Raw genomic sequence first — 20,468 nt, 5'->3', positions numbered from 1 at the left:
TTTCAACTTTCGTAACAGAATTCTTAAAAATATTTTTTTTCATTTTTCCCTATGAAAAACTGCTCGACACGTCAGACAGTTGAAAAATAATATTTGAGAAATTTTGGCACGCGTACGTAAAAAGGTTCGCCATCTCTCATCTATGGACTGCTTCAATTTTCAACAAAGAACCAATCAACATTTTTTGCTAAAAAATGCATTAATTTCCTCAGATAAAGCAAAAGTTAAGTAGTCAATATAAAATAAATAATTACTTTCAATATTTTTGAACTCACAAAATATATTCATGAAAACCATATTGTTCACCAACACATAAAACTTAAAGGCATTTATCTAAAAATAGATTTTTGTGGATTGGTTCTTTGTTGCATAATACCATCCAATTGGGAACATCTCAGAAACATACCTATAGGTATGAAAAATATTTGTGCATACCAACCGGGACATATTTTTTAACACTCCTATATGGTGTATAGAATATAATATATATATTTAGAATTATATTATTTTATAGAATAGGTTATACACCGCTTCTGATGTGGATCTTGACCGCCACCCGAACAGTTTTTGGGTTTATAACAGGAACGGTTATCTATGGAGCCCTAATATGTGCATTTGGGATCACGCCATCTATCCAATGGGTTGAACGAATGGCTAGCAACATATCATGACATATGTATTATGCATGTATTTGTATTATACCTTAGCTGACGATAATGTAATATGTATGAATACAACAGAAAGATGTTTTTTTCATTGGCTCTACAATCCAATGTGGATCTTTGCCGCCTCCCGAAGAGGTTTCATAATAGTTATTTTTTATGAGAAACAAATGTAGCCATTTGATCAAATGATCAGGTCTATGCTCTGGATCCAAACAGACATTGAAAAACAACATGGGAATTTGACAGATGTGGGGTTTGAACTCATGACCCACGATTATATAATCAGACATTATACCAGCCGTCCATCGCGGGCATGCGAAAAGATTTTCGACCCATAAACATTCAATGAATTTTAGAACAAAGTCAGTCAGAAGTTAGCCATGTGGTGAGTGAATCGGCACAAGAGAGATAAAGTGCCTGACGTGACAAAGGCTATAAATATGATATCCTATGGAAATAGACCTGCTAATTGTTTCCCTCGAAGTTTTATGCTACATATTATTGTATATAGGAAATGTATACATATGAGATTAATTATTGTTCTGTGAAATCGATGTAGAATATTTGAAAATTTTAAAGTTTAAGTACATAAAAGTCATGGAGCACTGACTCCTGTCATTAATACATAAAGGTATTCAAATAAAAATGCAATTATTTCAAAAGAAAATCATTTATTTCCAGTAGTACATACAATTCTAGCGAGGACTCGCTAATGTCCCCTCACAGCAATCCTTGCATCTCTCGCATAAACTGCATGTAGGCGTCGTCCTTGGTGGGCGCCCCAGGAGGCTTGGTAGGCGTGTCGACCGGCTTCTTTATGTCTATGGTGGGGCCCCGAACTCCTGGCTTGCCTTTCTTGTCCTCTCGTTTCACCCGGAGTGCTGACGGCACAAAACGGGTCACGTCGGCGGACAAGTTGCGTATCTGAGGCTTGGCCATGATGGTTGCGCCTCGCTGCGGGCCCTCCTTGCGGTTGATGAGTTGCGGAGCAGCCGATAACACCGGCAGGGGGAGGGGAACAGCGTGGGGGCCCATGGGGTGGGCGAGCCGCGGCATGCCAAGAACACGGGGTGGGAGGCCGGGAGGAGGACCAGGAGGCAGACGGAGAAGACGGGGAGGCAATCCCGGGGGAGGTCCGGGAGGAGCCGGGCGGTCAGGTAGCATCCCTGAGGGCATTCTCATGCCGGGAGGTGGAGGGCCCGGGGGGCGCAACGGCGGTGGTCGGAGCAGGCTTGCCATCAGAGGTGGCGGGCGAGGGGCCATGGCCGGAGGGGCGTCGGCTGAGTTAGTTCCCGGTGGGCACATGGCAGAGGCAGTGATTCGGTCATCTTTATCTCTCGGTCGATCGTCTTCATCACCGTTAGTGTTCTCTCTCCGCTCCAGAGCGGACAGGCGTGAGTTGAGGTCAGCCGCCCTGTCCAGCTCTCGTTTCTTGTGCACCTCTTCCATCTCCTTCATGAAATCATCAATGTTTTGGCCAGAAAGAGCGAGCATTCGCTGTTGCAGGGAAGTTGGCTTCACACTGAGAGGTACGGCTGAAGCGGAGGCACCGGTTGGAGCCGGCGCCGCCCGCATGTCCTGGTCAGTGATCCTATCGTCTTGGTCTTGCGGATGGTCCTCTTCGTCTGATTTATCGAGGACGGGCTCGGTCGTATCCATGGCCTGCAACGACAAATGAAAAATATTCTGACCACCGTTTCAGTGAACAAGATTCAAATTGTATATCAAATGAGGCGTTTATATTATATGTAGAGTTATCGGTTTTTAGAAACTTAACAATCAATGTCTCCTTTAATCAAAATGCAACCAGTTTAAACATTATTAGTTTACCAATTGATAACAGCGAGTGATTTTAACTTCAGTAATCAATTTGAATTTGGATTCTTACGGTGTCCACTGTATTCTCAACTTGATCGGAAAATCTCAGCGTCTTTGGTTTCTTCAATTCGTTGTGATCCATTTCTTCAATTCCACCTAGATCAGCCAACGTAGGTGGTGGAAAAGGAGGAACACCCGGCGGCTCCAGAGCGGGAGGTATCAATTCCTGGAAATAGAATCAATCAGTGGTAAAGATTTCAATACTAGGTCATTATTTAACGTTCAATAAGATTTTTATAAACCTGTTGTTTAATTTAATAAAACGCAATTTTTTTGTTGTAGTACTTATTCCACTTTTAGAGGCGTATGCATATAACAGCAAACTGCATTCAAGCTATTTACTGCAAATTTGCATGCATAAACCTAAATGTATCTGACGAATAGTGACGTCACGTCGCCGACGTAATACGCGTCATGCCATGGGTAATGTTACCTAATTTTAAATTTAAATTTCCCGAAAATTAATTTAAAATTTTGAAATTGTGAATCGGTGTAAAAATGTGCAAACGGTACCATATAAATATAATAATTATAAATAAATAATTATCATGAACTTTAAATAATTTATTTGTTATAAAATCATATTTATTTTATACTTCATAATGCACGAAATGATCAAAGTATACCCAGTAAATATTTCCATAATATGGCAATACAGCTTCACGGATCATTGTCAATATTTACAAACACCTCCATTGACCCACGATCTCGATCATTTTTACAAGCTTAGCATCATTTTCATTTTCATTTTTTAGCATCATCATGAATCCTATTGTGACACAACGACGACGGGCAGTTAACTTCACGCAAGATGAAAAGGAATTATTAGTTAGCTGTGCCGATATGGAAACATTGATAATAAATTCGCGGATAACAAATGCGTTCAGCAACGCGCGAAAACGTGTCGCCTGGGCTAGGATAACAGTCGAATTCAATAGGCGAAGCCAAGGAATAACAAATGTCCATATCTCTGATGTATCTTTTTTGCAGTCGCAAGCGTCTCCTCCTTTCTGTTTCACACACATTTTCGCAATAATTTATAAAACCTACGAAGGTTTCAAGCCTCCTACTAAACGCTTGTTGTGATGAAGTCATTGTGTATTAAAGTGACACTGACAGCTCGCGCAGATCGCCGCCATTTTAAGTTTGGTGCGCATTCCTGTGCGCATCTCGTGACGTATGCATTTTTTATAGTTTCCTTAATCGGCCGATAAACGGCTTACTACGTTGAACGCGGTTCAAATGTATATGAATACGGCAGTTAATCAATAAATTAGGACTGGTCTTAAAAAACAAGTTTTCTGAGGAGAAATTGAGAGTGTCATGGCCATTGCATTTTTACTTTTTGCAAGTACATATCAGTGGCGAAGGCTCCATAGTAGGCGATTATTTAAAGCCTACCTACTAAGAAAAATAGATCTTCAAGCAAATAATTTAAATTTAAATAAAATACACTGAAAAATCCAAGATAATTGATAGTCATCTATCGTCGAAATTCAGAAGTACATAGCTTTATTTTATAAATTAGTAAGGTTTATAACCATAACTACTGCCGCATGGATTCAACTATGTTATGAAATATTCGATGGGAATTTAAGATGTGGTTTGTATGCGTTTTTAGTCACGTGACGCCACTGACGCCAGTCTCTGTCTGGCTTTTTATTCCGAAATCATAGGCTGTTTAGTTAGCGCTTACATCCGCACATTTATTCAAAATAATTAATAAGAAGATAATTTAAAAATGATTTCTATGGGATTCAATCACACATAAATATTGATTGTTGTTAAAAATATAAAATAATTTATCTCGCGATTTTTATTTATCAGTTATTTATACCTAAGTCTGTCTTTTAAATATATAAGTATTATAAAATGTCTAATTTTACGGGTTAAATTATAAATTGTTATGGAACATATTATACACAACAACGGATATTTTCAAAGATGATAGATAATATATTTTGAGCGTATGTTACGTTTATAGGAAAATACATAATTCAATCTAATTGCTTATTTATAAACTAATTATATCAAACTAATTGAGATTTTGAAATTTCATCGATTTAGTGTACCTATTCATCAGTAGTAATATAGGGTCATCTTCTTATTTCCCGTAAATATATCTGACAAGCTTGGTTACTCCACAGCCTACCTCTTTCCAAAAGTCACCCTTCGCCACTGGTACATATAAATATATTGGTTGTGCCGATTATTACCTCAATCCCATCCTTAAACCCGCAAAAATATGTCACACCTACCATCCTTTTATTATTGTCGCCAGACCAGGGCGACCGACAGTTACGGGTCATGAATAGACCGTAATTGCGAAGAACAGTTAGTGATTCCAAGACAGCCGAGCGCATAGGTTACTTATCACGCTCTGACTGATACGATACGAACGGGTACGTGTTGTCTACTGAGTGATTCAAAACATGTGTGTTCGACCTTCGTTGCACTAAATCGGTTACGATTTGAGTGAACGTCGCGTCTATATCATCCATCCTGAACTTATCATTATCATTCTTCATCCTCATAATATATGATCCCGTTCAAAGGTGTATCCTCCGTTTACCAGTGCGTGAGTGCATGAACACCGAACCAGTTCCAGTGCGCGCCAGCCCTCTCAACATCAAAGGTCAGTGCCTGGTATTCACGTATAACTCACCCCCTGCCCAGATCCGGAATCCACAAGCATCCTTCAAACTTACAGTCCACAAAACACATTTGTCATGGTTAAGAGTAATTGAGTAGTTATTTACCCTGTATACAGTTTCTTTCTTCAATATACTGATTGGCTTAGGCTTAGGAGGTGGCATCGGCACAATGGAAGGCGTTAGTTCTAATGGTAGTGGAATTTGTGACGGCATATTTCCATACATCAAATTATCAGGAATCTGAAAATACAAATATTCATTCATGTACTTATTATTAGGTAGGTAGTAAATAAATTTCTATTATTGAGACCAAGTAACTGACAACACACTTCCACAAAAACAATATCATGTTGGTAGCTACTATGACCCAAAGACATTAGCCGGCCAGACGCCGAAACAACGATTATTATGGATTTGTACTGCAGAAATTAAAGTAGAAGGCGAAAATATCGGATTCATTCGTCAATTAGGCACATCTCCTAGTATAGTCATATAAACATGGATATTTCTCAATTTCTTGAACGAAGTATATGTTATAAGAAATGAAAATATAAATAATATTAAATTCTACAGGTTTTTTTAAAAAAGGATTTGTCGATAATGATAAGTCAATGATAAGTCTTGATAATGGAGTTACAACTGAAATAGCTATAGACAAAACCTTTTTCAAAAAACCTGTAGAATTTAATATTATTTATATTTTCATTTCTTGTAAAATGGAATTCTACCAAGTAAATGCTAACTCAATTAATGAAGTATACGTTGTTCCGCTCATCTGCCATTTTGGATGTGGTTATGTATGTAATACAGCGACGTCTGAATAGGAATGGCGGACTCGTAGCGTGTGCGCATGCGTATCCGCAACACGTACGGCGATCGACTTGCAGTGCCATGTGTCTTAGCCCTAAAACGGTTATAACAATAGATATTGTTTATTATACGAGCACTCACCTGAAGCGTCGGCAATGGTATGTCGTCAACTTGGACCGCTTGAGCGTGTCGCACTGATTCGTGATAAGCAGCGAGGGTTGCTCTTCTCCGTTCATAGTCTCCCTCTTGCCGTTTCAGGTCTGCCCACCGCTCCGGCTCATCTTTATCCTGGATTAAATAGAATATAGACGATGTAGAAACACAAAATCTGTTAATACAAACCTCTACTCTGTGGAGGCCCATATGATCCGATTAGGATCGGACATGGTCGAAGAGAAAAAAAGAAAGAAGAGAAACACAAATGTACATAATATAGTATTATGTAATAATTGTAATAGATCAATGAATCCCAAAAGTACTGTGAGGATTTAGAAGTCTTAAAAGAGTACAAAAAAGACGTAATATATGCAATCAACTGTCACCATAAGAACTCTTAAGCTGTAATTACATTATGATCACGTCACGTGCTATCACGGCGACGGATTTAGTCTATGGTTTCATCATTCCGCAGAATATTTTGAATGATCACTATCTCTATAAATTCAATTATGGAAAGTGCCATTTCTAATTTACAGTAAACTCCCGATTCTGTGTGCAAACAAACCAAAATCACAGATTTTCTTAAGGCTCTTCAGCTGAGGCATGGTCTAAAAAGATCATGGCTAGGCAATACGCGGACTGTGCAATTGACGCGTGCGAACGAAATGTAATTTGTCATAAAAATCCAACAAGCGTCCATTTAATGTTATGTTTATTGTTGTATTACTAATAATAATAGTATATTCATTGTCATGTTTTCTTTTTTAAGTACATACGTAAAGTTTTTTAGTCATCTTTACACGATTTAAGAAAATTTTCATCCGACGCCATGACAAAACAAATCGACGTGCAGACACCTCGACTGTCGGTCTCCGATTGGCGACTAGTGAGAAATTTCGTCGCACCTACTATTGAAAATTATTTGCCGTTTCACTGAAGTACGCTCTTAATAAATAATGAGTATTAAACATGTTAAAATGATTGTCGGCTTTAGAAATGTATAATATTATGTAGTATTTTCTTTTATTTTGTTAACTGTCAATTCATGGTGGAACTGCATTGTATTGTTGTTTTTATTTAATAAAACGCAATTTTTTTTTATATAGTACTTATTCCACTTTAATTAATATATTAGGACCAGTTTTGTTCGCCTCAGTGGGAAAATGTCCCATATATAAAAAAAAATTGCGTTTTATTAAATAAAAACAACAATGTAGTATTTTAAAAAGAAAAAACCATAGTTCGAATTATCCCTGTTATTTGTTTAACCGTGCCACCTCTCCCCATCATAGCATCGTTGACATTGAGCTACTTTACAAGCTACAAGCCAGCGAATTTACAATCTGCTTGTAAACTCGCCCAGTGCCATCATCGAACTAGCTAACAAGCAGATTGTAAACAATCTACGAGAAAAGTTGAAAGCCGGGTTACTTTACTCGCTACTTGCTGGCATGTGGGCCGATCTGCGTCTGCGCAGTACAGCGATATTAGTGAAGCTACTCAATATGTCCTGTCAAATAGTACCAAAAATGACGGTTTCAACTCGCAAGCTTGTTGGCTTCTGAGCGATTGGAAAGTTTTGTGTGTCATCATCACAATTGCACTAGCTGACTCGTCCGCTTTTAAACTTGCCGACTAGCAGCTTGGAAAATAGCTTAATGTCATCGATGCTTTAGACCGGATAATTGTGAGTCTACTGTATCAGTATTTTGAATTATTATTCACGGTAATTTCAATTAATCTCTACAGTTTCTACGTGTGCGTACATTAAAATTACTAGTGATATTGTATCCATAGATAATACTTTGAATAGAATCCAACCAGCAGAACAAACATATTATACTTACATACATCTTGAGAACTCTTTCGAGGGTCTCTTTTAATTTTTTTCTTTTCTCTTTTAAAACTTTCTCATTGAGAGGCGAAGCCTGCAGGACATTATATTCTGTAAAAATAAAGTAGAATATTTTTTTTAACCGATTTTGTGCTAAAGCGAACATGTTCGCGTTTATGACCGTGCGCACAAGGCCGGACATACACAAAACGCGTACATGTTCGCCTGTGTTTGAAGACAGAATGCCAGGCTCAGGAATTTCTTTTGAATAATTTAAAATATCGAGCATGTTGTGACATCTAATGTTAGGAATATTCAACACTAATTTATTCATTTTAATTTAAGTTGATATGACTGTTTTAAAAAGAGCTTCGCTGTTTATCCGATCTATGGCGCTAGTATAGGGTTACCACTTCAGCTTTTATTTGAAGCAAATATTATTCGGGATTTCCCTCTGTTCAAATGAAATATCACTTGTACGCGAATATTTTTGGGAATACCCTTTGTACAGTTGGAATATTTTTTTGTTGAAGTGTGTCATCCTATTTATTTCTGGAGAAACTGGAGATTTTGTGCCAAAAATAAAATCGTTCAATAGCTCAAAATCAGGATCAGATTTTGAAAGTTTCGGGAATAGCGAATTGGATTTTTTTAAATTGTTCGTGGATAAGTCTTATAAATTAAGAAGAGAATCAAGGTGCAACAATGCAAAGTGGCCCTCTGCTTGGTACCGTGTTTCGAAACTTACCACATGGTAGAACACTATTGACTTGAAAACTCTTTCTACAAGTTTTGTGGCAACCCTGACAATTTTTAAAAGTTAAACTTGGGTTTTTCGGAAGAATACTGGTCCAAATGAGACATTTCACATATGATTGCTAAGTGTTTATGATAAACTTTCAATATATTTCAAAAAAAAAAAAAAATAATAAGGTTTTATTTTTGATAAAAAAGTCGCGGCCCCTCACCTGCCGCTATACAAAACCTCCCGGCACAGATCCGGTTAAGTGACGACACCTTGTCACCTGCGGTACAACAATTTCACCGGTAGATCGTATTCGCCAGTCGGTGTTGTCATAGCCAATTTGAAAATTGCCCAAGGTCAGTTACAAACCACCAACCATTCTATTGACAGTTGAATGCGCTGCCAATTTGCATTATGGACATGGAAAACATGTGAATTTTTGAGGACATGCAGTTACTTGACAAGGGGGATTGCTTTGATTTTGATTTGACCCAGACAACTGCATAAATCTCTCAACGCAAATGCAGTTGGAACATTCAACAAGAACAAAACCGAAATCGCCTGTTGACATTTAAATTGGCTCTGATGTACAAGAGCTTACCCATCAGTCTACCTGTCGTCTGCCCAATAAAAACTATCAACCTCCACTTTTGACCACAGACAACTACAGCAAAATATAAAATCATTTAAAATAAAAAATTCGCCATTATGATAATCTGTAATTTAATTAAAACAATCCGCTTTACATAACTAAATAATTGTTATTATTTCACATAATTCTAACTAGGTATGTATGTGTGTACACATACAAGTGAAAATGGCTCAGATGCTTTATACATACATAAAACAAAATTAATCTTCGATAAGTAACTTTATAAAATTTATCCAGTCGGTTTGTTCAGTAAAATTTATAATAAATAAAACGGATCTTGTCGGTTTACGGGAAGCCAGCGGCAAACAAATTAATAGCCGATATACTGGATTATTTTTGTTAGTTTAGGTTAAGTTAGGTTTTATCAAGTTAGGTTAGGTTTTCATTCTTGAATTCATGAATTTTGCGAAAATCGCCTATGAAAATTAGCGCGATTCCTGCCTGGCTTCCCTTCAACCAACTTGTACCAATAAAACTTGCCCATTTGCATGGTGGTATTTTAAAGAGGTGAAAATTATGAATGAAATACGTCCGTAGTTATTCTCTATTCCTATAGTTGTTTGTGGTCCAGTCAAAAAGTGGAGACTGATATTTTTGTTCATTAGAGCCGAATATGTAACTAATGTGTAAGTTTATGAAGTTTAGAAGTAAAGATTAAATTCAGGATGATATTTTTGTAACCTTATTAATTATACTTAAAAGTCAGTGGTACCTATAAAAATCGTGCAAAAAACAAACCCATTTCATCAATTTTTTCTAATTCCTCTAATATTTGTGCAGGATCTTTCATTTTTAGTACTGCAGCCCTAACCATTTGACGTTGTCTTTTATTTTTCTTTAACTCCTTTTTCCTCGCCTCTTTTCCTGTAATTAAAAATAAATAAATATACATACCAGAAGAAACAAAACAAAATCGCAAGTTGCCATCAGTTTAATTACACATAAGTCTTAGTAAATACCTCAATTCTCTAAAACTATCCAACTTAATCACACCTAAACGTAATATTTATCACAGTTATTTAATTGTACATTATACTTGTATTTTATTTAAATTGATATCAATGATTTCAAAATACTTACTGGCTTGGTCTGTGGGATTCATATATTTACCACTTTTAGTGGTATTTATCGAACGGCGACCCATTTTCAAGAATATTTAAATTACAGGTTTAGTTAAGAACTATTTTACTAAAATGTTGACTACACTTTAGGTTAGAATAAAGTCATATTTATTAAAATAAATTGGAAACATCCATGGAAGAATCACAAACGTCAAAATCGAGCTCGAGGTATAGACAACACAATTTTACGTATTATCTATGAATACAATCGCCAAAAAACATAGACAAATTTTTATTCTAGGTATGGGGATAATAAATTATATTTCTATGAATTACTTAAATTTAGGAGACGAAATTAATCATCAAAATTTCGAATATTTTTCAGTAAATTACGATTTTTATAATCAATATGGATGTAATTTTTTGATATTATTTGTACATTCCAAAGAGTTTTGACCATAGACTAATACACCATATTAGGTTGAACGGTGCTTGCATAGATGGTGTTGTATATTCATTTGGCTATTATAGTTAGGTATCTGTTTTATCATTCTTAAACATATTTATATTTTTAATAAAAATTAAAGAGATGTCACCATTTTATTATAATTTAAAGTTTCTCAAACATCGATTTTCTATTCAACATCTAATTAAAACGAGTGTCTGTATTTTTTATTTATTCCTGCATACAATATAATTTCCTCGTCCTATATAATATGATATATTGTAGGTACTAAAAAATACCTGGCTGACATGGCACTCGTCGAATGTATAATCATTGGAAAAAATAAATACAGTCATTCAGGGCTAGAACTAAGGCGTACTGAACATGGTGACCCTTTGGATAGTCAAATTTATTACTTTTACCTAGACGGCACCAAGAAGCTTTGACCGAAAGGAGTGAAAGGAGATCTTTATCCAGTGTATTAACTCCGGCTCTTTCAGATGTTGACAGGTGTGCATAAAAGACGATGGGATAGGTCCCCAGGTCTGGCCATGACTTCCCCAGCAATATTCAGTCTCCTGTTTACCAATGTACCTACTGAAACTGTGCCATCGCAGAGGAGTCTGGAGTTGAGGGAAATTAATAAATCTACGAAAGAATCACAATAGTTATGTACCCCATACGACACAGCAAAATGTTTAAATACCTCAATGTTGGCCTTGCTTGGTAAGATCAATAAGGCCTGTGTGGACAGGCTCTAGTAAACAGTATCGACGGGCAGTCCCTGAAGATAAATTATTCAGACTTTGATAGTCATGTTCACACATCCTATGTAGTTTGGCCGCGAAGTTACAATAACCAGTCAGGAACTGGCTTACTCAGTGTATTGGTCTTAATTGTCTCATATGAAGCCCGCAGGACGCATCTGGAAAAATAAACAAAATTTGGAGGATGCCAGCCACCTCGACTACCGTCCCCCCTACCTATATTGTAAAGGCGCTCACAGTAAGGTACATCCTCAGATGGAAGCCTTAGAATCTGGATGGTAGTGTTGATCTCCTTCAAGGGGATGGTGATCTACTCTCATATTTGGATGTTCAGATTGAAGGGCACCACCTCAGATGCGTCTGGTGACATCATCAGGTTTTTGTCAACGAGATCAGCGAGAATCACTGTCTCCTAATTAACGCGCTTCTAAGTGTAGATAATAGTTTTATTTTAGGGCAGGGTTGGCGAACCGTTTTGCGTACGAATGCCAACATTTCCCAAATATTATTTTTCAACTGTCTGACGTGCTGGCAGTTAAGTGTGGAAAAAATATATTTTTTAAATTATATTTAAAAAATGATGATGTTCTAGATATCACTCACAGAACATAGAACACGTCATATAGCTTAATCACTTTTTTTGAATTACTCCATACATTTCGGTCCACCAATTTTGAAACTGCCTGCCAGAATTACTACTCCTATAGATCATGTATCTTTTGTTTAAAAGGGTTTAAAATACATTATGCCTGTAGTGACGTCCCTAGGCAAAGTGCTGCTTTTTAACAGACTTAAAAAGTCATCCCTTTTATATTTGATTGCAAATTTATTGTTTTTGCAAATTTATTATGTACTTGCTTACCTATTTTATTATTTATTTTCAGTTATCTTAACCCTTATCTTGGCAAGACTAGTGCTGTGTAAAAAAAAAAATATTTCTTGGTGTGTTTGTATGTCAAAGTGGCGTGTGAAATAAGGAAGCAGGTTAAAAAAATAATAGATTTTCCATTTTCTTTATTTACGACTGTATCCTATAAGATACATTGCCAAGTAGTCACACATTAATATAAAGTAATAATTAATAATAAAATTAACAAATAATAGAATTTAAAAACACATCTAAATATACATGGGTTATTGGGTATGATACATTAAAAAACAATATCTTTTTTCAGTAAAACACAATCTAACATTGCACTTGGTGCAAAATACCGATGTTTGTCCAGAGTTGCAATATCTGCATCTGCCTTTCTGTCGGTGTTCTGGAAAATGACCGATAGTATTCAGTCTAATATCATCGTCTGGTCGTGGTTTCACAGGATTTCTTATTTTATTTGGTGGTGTTCTTATGACATCTGTACTAGGACGTCCGCGCTTCATCCTGTTTTTGAGGAGCAGGGCATTGGCAACTTTCATTCTAAATTTTTTAAGTGGTAACGGTTTGACCTTTCCATTTTCTAGCAACTCCAGTTCTCGGCGATAAAGAAGCCAACCATTATTTATTCACTCCTGATCTAACAAACATTTTGAAACCCCATTTTTTCGGCTTGTTTTTTACATATTGGCGTCTTGAACCTGCTCTTGTTCCTTTGTAGGGTATCATCATTTCGTCTATCGAATTCTTGGTCTCCTTTTTTATTGATATACAATTATGTCGTATAATTGTTAGTAAGGGTCTTTCTTTATATCATTCAAATCGGCTTTTTCGTTATTCATAAAGTGAACGAACCGTCGTAAAGCCTGATAGCGTTTGAGTGGCATATTGGCTATTCTATCATACCTCATATCTTGGGACCAGCAATCCGTGTAAGCAGGTAGCTTTACAATTCCCATGTATAGTTCGACAGCCAAGAAGTCTCGAATTTCTAATACATTTGTATTTATACAAGTGCCGGAATGTTGTGTCGAATACAAGTTAGTATTTTCTACTATAATATCATAAATGTTTTCTGTGAAAAATAATTGAAAATATTCCAAAGGTGTTTTTATATCGTCTGGCATAGTAAAACTATTTTCATTAACTTCTACTTTTGATTGGAAGTGATCATCAGCCCATGACAAGTTCATTTTCTCGGCACGTTTTACAGAATGCCTTCCACGAGCTGTACTTGTTGCAGTTCTTTTGCCTGGTGAAGTTGTTCCCGATTCCTGAACACTTACATCAATGTTAGAATTATCAGTTATAACTGTAATTTCTTGAGCGACTGCTGAATTATCGATTGTTTCAGTTGCATACTCAAAATTTCTCGGGCAACTCCTTGTTTCTTGATATTTTTCATGAATATAAGCAAGAGGGGTGGTAGGTTCGTCATCACTTTCATCACTTTCAATATCAGAATCAGCTCCTAGTATACCTAGGTACTAGTGTCATAATTCGTTGAGTTCTTGATGACTGCAAATAAACAAGAAATATATAAGTATATAATAATAAGTATAATATACCTAATAATAATTATACATATATTATAAAAAACATAGGTACCAATTTTTGATACCGTAACTTGGCATTGTATACTCAAGGATACAGACAAATTCCAATGTCAAAGTTTGGTTGCCTGGCAATGTATCCCTGAAGATACATATAACTTCACAGCGAAATACAAGCTAGATCTAATTCATATTTTGATTACAAAATACATTTACAACATTCCACATAACCTATGTAACTAAATTTATCCCATTTTTTGAAGAAATATCTTATAGTTATATAAATATAATATAAACTTACAGCAGCAGGAAACATGTTGCCAAGATTTCTCGCCATTTTGAAAGATGTGTCACTTTGAATGTCAAGAAACATTAAATGAAGAAAATGTAGATGGCAGTAGTTACACGAATTGGCTAAAGCAAGAGTCAATACCAGTATATTATCACATAACACTTACATTACCGATTGGGAAGTTGGAAATAAAAATTAATGTATACAGCGTATACTATAGGATACATTGCCAAGAAAAGGGTTAAACAAACATTAGAAAATCGAAGTATCAAAAAACATAGTACATTGTATACTATGTTTTCAATTACCTACCTATGTTTTCCAAACTTTTCCTGAGATTGAACAGTACTTCGAAAATCGTGAAATTTTAACGGAACACTGTTTATTTTGTAGGGTAGGTAAATAATAGATAATATATAATATACATAACATAATCAATAAATTTAAAAAAAAACACGAGAAAAAAACATTAATTATTTATTTAGTAATTATTTCTAAAATATCTTATATATAAATGAAGTTCTTAAATGACTTCGATGATTTTGGGTCCTTGAATTTCAAATCTTCATTAGAAAGTTGAATTTTCATGTGTGGTGTCGAGCCTTTCCTGGACTTTGACTTTGTTGCAGAACAATAAGAAAATCCTACTTCTCATAAATATGTCGTAGTTAACGAAAGTAAAACAATAATATATTGTTTTGACACACAGGGTACTATTCTGATAAATTCGTGGAATACCCATTCACATTCCGCGGAAGTTAGTATGCGAAATCCTGCTCTACAGTAGGGTTTCCCAAATTCTACACGTGGATTATCATTGAAGTGTATCAATCATCATATCATTACATCAAATTGCATCGCACAACCATATTTTTTAAAATCTTAATATTACTGATGGCGATTTTTTTACTATTCGAGCAAATTTGTGATGTGTGTTCATATCACTTAGCAGGTCGACCCGCCACGCCGTTCCCCCAGGCTAGATCCCTGTCAACCCTCCCTTGTGGGGGCCATGCCATAATACTAAATTTCTATTTCAATCTAATTCAGTGGTGCACAAAATATTTGAAAGGGCGAATTTATCCAATTTCTAATTTTTGACGGACCGCAGTGGGTAAAAGTGTTGAAAAATAATAATATATTTTACTAGACTTTTGTGTAATATCACCTGTCCTGATCCAGATTTCCCTCTGATTAGCGACGCACAAAACATCGAGAGCGTCGACAGCTTCAAGCACCTGGGGGTACACATCACGGGAGATGGCATTTTGCAGAAAGAGTTCGCTATCCGAATGGGAATGGCTGGAGCACAGTGACGTCCCTTGACCAAATTACACCCCTAGGCAGGGCCAAAATGCCGCCCCATTTTTTAAAATAGTATTTTTTATTTTTCTTTCATGACTCCAATATTTAAGAAATGTGTAACAAAATATAGGTAATTACCACTAAATCTAATTTTATTTAAGGGCACACATGCTTACCTAGAGTTTCTGTTTTTTCATTTAAAGTTGAACTATGACATTGAATACTAGGTATGATTTTTAAAGTGAAAGTGATATTATGTTACATCTCTTTTACGCATGCTAATATGATTAAAAAGTTATTCTTTCTCTTTCTGTCACATTCGAATTTGATTACCGAAGTTTAAACATTTACTATGCGTATTAGCTGACGTGCTTCGTCGTTTACAAATTATAACATAAATTTAAAAAATATATGTATTTATAATATTAAATATATTTTATAATGTACACGGATTTTTTTAACAACTATATTATATATACTTTTATTTATTTGTCGCATATTTAAAATGTTCTTGCTTTATTAAAATCTTTTTATTAGCCGGCCAAATAAATCCGTATTTTTGGCCATAGACTAATATAAAAATCTCTCTGCTGTCAAAAGTGTCAAATATTATGTTTACAAATTGCAAGGTACCTAAAACAATTGTGTTTTATATCAGGAATAAGAAACACTATCTGTAAGTACAATATTATGTTATTTATTACTATCGTAGTATTCTGTGTGTTTTGCATATATTATTCAAGTGTTTATTTATTGTTTTCTTAGTCTATACATGCTTTCAATGTTTCATAATTCCGACGTAATACAATCCTTTTTTTGAGGTTAGTTACATTCATTCCAGAATTATATAAAACCTGTGATTTCATATATATTTGTTTGAAATAATCTAAGGCGTTCTAGTTGTTATTAAACATGTTACCTACCTGATTACTTTATTTTAGTTAATCAATCTTTTTTGATGCTTTGTATTATCACTAATCCGTTTTAATTACCACTCTTCAAACAGTCGCCAACTATAAAAGATTAAAAATCACACTATTAACAGTTCCTATGTTATGTTTTTTGCAGATGGAGAAAATGTTTACCGAGATCTTTGCTTGTCGACGGTTTCATATGAATAAGATGGAATGAAATAAATCTTTTAATTAATAATGAAATAAATCCAACTTTCGGCGTACGATTCGAACATGGCGTGATTTATGACGTCGACCATCAAGCATATACACCCATTTTATAGATTTAATAGTACAATTACACAAGGTAAATATAAAGTGACTAATGTTTAAAAAATAAAACAATTTTATAAAAACATTTTTGCACTAAATTTATTATCGATAATGATATAAAAGTTGCTATTTTGATTCGTAATATAAAATATAATATAATTGTGCATATCAGTTACTTGTATCATATTAGGTATGTCATTTGGTAGAGCTTACTCTCCAAGTCTTGTCTTTTTCAGTCTCAATATCACTTTGATATTAGAAAAATTGTCTTTCCAACACCAATGAAAGGTGCATGTATCTATACACACACATTTCAAAGGCTTTAAGTTTTCTAGATACTGTATATTACTTCTTCTCTTCGGCTATATCCGCATCTTAGTTGCAGCATATGGATACAATGCGGCGCCTCCAAGAATCTCTGTCACTCTAGTTTTTTTGCATCGTTCCAGGTCATACTAGCAGCCCGTAACTCCGCCAGATATGCTATATAGATAGTATTTAGTGGCCATCCAGGACGCCGGAATCCGGTTGGCTTGAAGAACAGGCAAACCAGATTGGGATTCTCTTCAGGCACTCGCAGCACGTGGCCGGGCCAGGTACAAAGTTGCGTATTCACTCTCAGCGTGATGGGAGGCTATTTGGTGCGTTCTTTTATCTCCCGTTACTTCTAAAATTACCGCACACCCAGTATCCGTCGTAAACATCTGTTCTCGAAGCTCAGTATACGGTTGCTCGGAGCCTTTGTAAGGTGCCATGACATAAAAACTAGTAAGATATTTAAAATAGCTGCTAGAATGAATACATTGTTGAAAGGAAATGAAAACTGATAATATGATATATCAATTAATTTGTCCATCTGAAGTTGTAGATATCAGTTAATAATTATGTGTTATACCAGTAATTAAATGCTGACTTCAAATGAAAATTGACAATTAAATATTGAAATAATATATTACCAGTTTTGATTTTTTTAAGTACTATACTATATCCATGGTTCATATTACAATGTCATAGTAAAACTTAGAAGAATAAAATATGTCGTAAGACGAAATCAATCTTGGGGTTTTAATATAAGTTAAATAAATAGTACACAGCTAATTTGTTATTACTTTGAATACATGCCATGTCTTTACATCAATAAAAAACAGAAAAACAATTTAATAATGTATAAATATTTATATAAGACTTAACAACGGCTGACATATAGTTAGACACGATGACCTCCATTTAATTTCCTCTTATTTTAAAATTCACCAAGATATATCCTAATAAGTAGGTAAGTATATTACATTTGTACATATAATAAGTAAATCAAGTACAAAATTAAATTACTATTGAAGCAGTATATAATATATATGGACCCCACAGAGTAATTAACAATATAATAATTTATATAATTATATCGGGTATATACTATATTGACACATTTTAATGAAGTCTATTTTTCTTGGTACCTACGTTCAATGATAAATGTTGTTTTATATTGTAACATAAACAATGGTAATATGCATTGATCTTTCTGATTTTTAAACTGTGATATCTATTTTATATATCTATTGATTTCTATGTGTATTATTGATACATTATTTATTTCAAATACAATAATTTCAAAACTAACAGTAAATAATATATAGAAAGCGTCATATTGTTTAGTTGGAAAATCTACTAGGAAATTCCATCCAATCCAAATCCAATTTTTACCAGGTGGGTACTTGTAGGTCAGTTATTTTTGGAATAAAATGAATCCCTTAAAAAATATGAAATAAGAATAGAATGATAAATATTTGTGAAAATTTACCAAATCAACATGTTTAACGTGAATTTTTTCACACTAAAATGATAAATATTGTTAAGAAAATATACACAAACAGTTCATTCAGAAGTTATGACGTTTAAAAGATCCCGCGAGTTAACTCGTGCATGGCACTGATCAGTTATGAGGTGATATCAGTTATAATCATTTATGAGGAATGGTTATAAGCCATTGGCACAACCAATTTGGTTTTTGACCTTGAGAACAAAATGTAATTTTTACACGGGACCAAACTCCACGGCTGCAGAGACGAATGCTTATACAAAATATGGCACAGTGGAATCGCCAGCAAGATCTTTAGGTATCATTATTTAGATGTAAGTATACATATTATTTTGAATTTCATAAAATTACACTCGTTGTGGGTGTCTAGTAACAGTAAACTATATTAGTAAATTAGATATATCTTGATGAACTATAAAATAGTGATGTAATATAGACTTGTTGAAAATATATTAAGCATAATAAAATTTAAAATAAAAATTTAGAAAGTCAGCCTTTCTGGTTCTCTAATATTCATAGATCTACTGGTTCTGGGATCTACTATTTCTGGCAGTAGACAATTCATATAAAAGTGATATATCTTTTTTTCAATCTTTTCAATCCAAAATGTCTCGTCTTTTTTGATTAATTCTATTTTAACAGGAAAATTATGTCCCGTCCAAACTCCAAATAAACAGACATCTTTCTTAGTAATATGAAGCTGCCCCTGAATCTGGAAGTACCAATCGTGATTTTTATCTATTACCATATTCCTGTCTTTATCTACTTTCCAAAATTTAATTTTTTTCTGTACAATAGCTTCATCTGCACTTATTCCAGCAGCTGAGAAAGGACATTTTATTTCAATAATTGTATCATCATCGCTGATGCCATCTGGCGTTGCACCGATAAAATCATACACATCATCGATAAACAATCCACATCTCTCAATCTTAATTCGTTCTTGTACACTAAGCTGTTGTAAAGCTATTGATTCATTTTCTTTACCATATTTTACCGCTTTCACGTTGGCTAATGATTGGCTATATAATAAACGTTTTACCAAAGGCCCAAATTTTGTATTTTCTCGCCGCTTACACACCTTTCCAAAAACAGAGGCAGTAAGAAGGTTTCGTCGCCTTTCTAGCCATTCTGCACATTCAGATTGTAATACAGTGCGTCTTTCTATATCCCTCCTCTCATAGTTTGTCAGTTTGAGTTTTTTCAAAAAAGTTTCTTTTAACAATTGATATTGATTTTTGTCCATATCAGGTTTTTGGCAACTCTCTCCATAATCTGGATTAGATAAAGGAACAGAATGTATTGGTTTTCGCCAAGGTTTTCCTATTTCTTTTTTATTTATTTTCAACCTTCTTGATTCTAAGCGATTTATGAAGGCTTTTGGGCTATTTTTATAAACTTGTTTTTGAATTGTGCAATGTAACTTATTTGTATTAAATGCGATTACCGCCGCTGCACATCGTCCCATGTACGATTGTCTTTGAGAGTAGTTAATTCTCTTGCCGCCTACAAATTTTGCAATCATGTTATTAAAAGATTCTGAAATATTAGTAGAAAAATTATAAATTAAACTTTTTGAATTTAGCACCAAACGAGAATTATATATCATTAATTGAGAAAATAGACTGCATTCTTTTAATGCTGGTACATAATTTACATCAAGCATGTCCTCTGTATTTGGTTCATTTGTACAAAAATATGGTAGACAAGAAGTATGGTCTCCAAAAACATG

At 34.7% G+C, this 20,468-nt stretch overlaps 1 protein-coding gene and 1 long non-coding RNA gene across 2 annotated transcripts; one reads left to right on the top strand and one right to left on the bottom strand.

Moving 5' to 3' along the window:
* Positions 1–1,322: 1,322 nt before the first annotated feature.
* Positions 1,323–10,688, bottom strand: LOC147063198 (uncharacterized). The gene is made up of 7 exons (XM_085959463.1): positions 10,478–10,688; positions 10,136–10,261; positions 8,014–8,111; positions 6,149–6,295; positions 5,303–5,437; positions 2,554–2,709; positions 1,323–2,327 (listed from the first exon to the last, which is right to left on the bottom strand). Exons 1-7 carry the CDS (start codon positions 10,539–10,541, stop codon positions 1,386–1,388), a joined length of 1,668 nt encoding a protein of 555 aa, XP_085815589.1. The 5' UTR covers positions 10,542–10,688; the 3' UTR covers positions 1,323–1,385.
* A 5,619-nt stretch (positions 10,689–16,307) lies between these two features.
* Positions 16,308–17,975, top strand: LOC147063197 (uncharacterized). The gene is made up of 3 exons (XR_015072060.1): positions 16,308–16,370; positions 16,763–16,954; positions 17,370–17,975. It is a non-coding gene; the product is annotated as an uncharacterized LOC147063197 (long non-coding RNA).
* Positions 17,976–20,468: the final 2,493 nt, after the last annotated feature.

Source organism: Rhyacophila brunnea, unplaced genomic scaffold (genome assembly GCF_057557595.1).
Source record: "Rhyacophila brunnea isolate RB1 unplaced genomic scaffold, BYU_Rbru_1.0 scaffold_9, whole genome shotgun sequence".
In the NCBI taxonomy this organism is placed as follows: Eukaryota; Metazoa; Arthropoda; class Insecta; order Trichoptera; family Rhyacophilidae; genus Rhyacophila; species Rhyacophila brunnea.
This window is presented reverse-complemented; position numbering and strand designations above follow the sequence as displayed.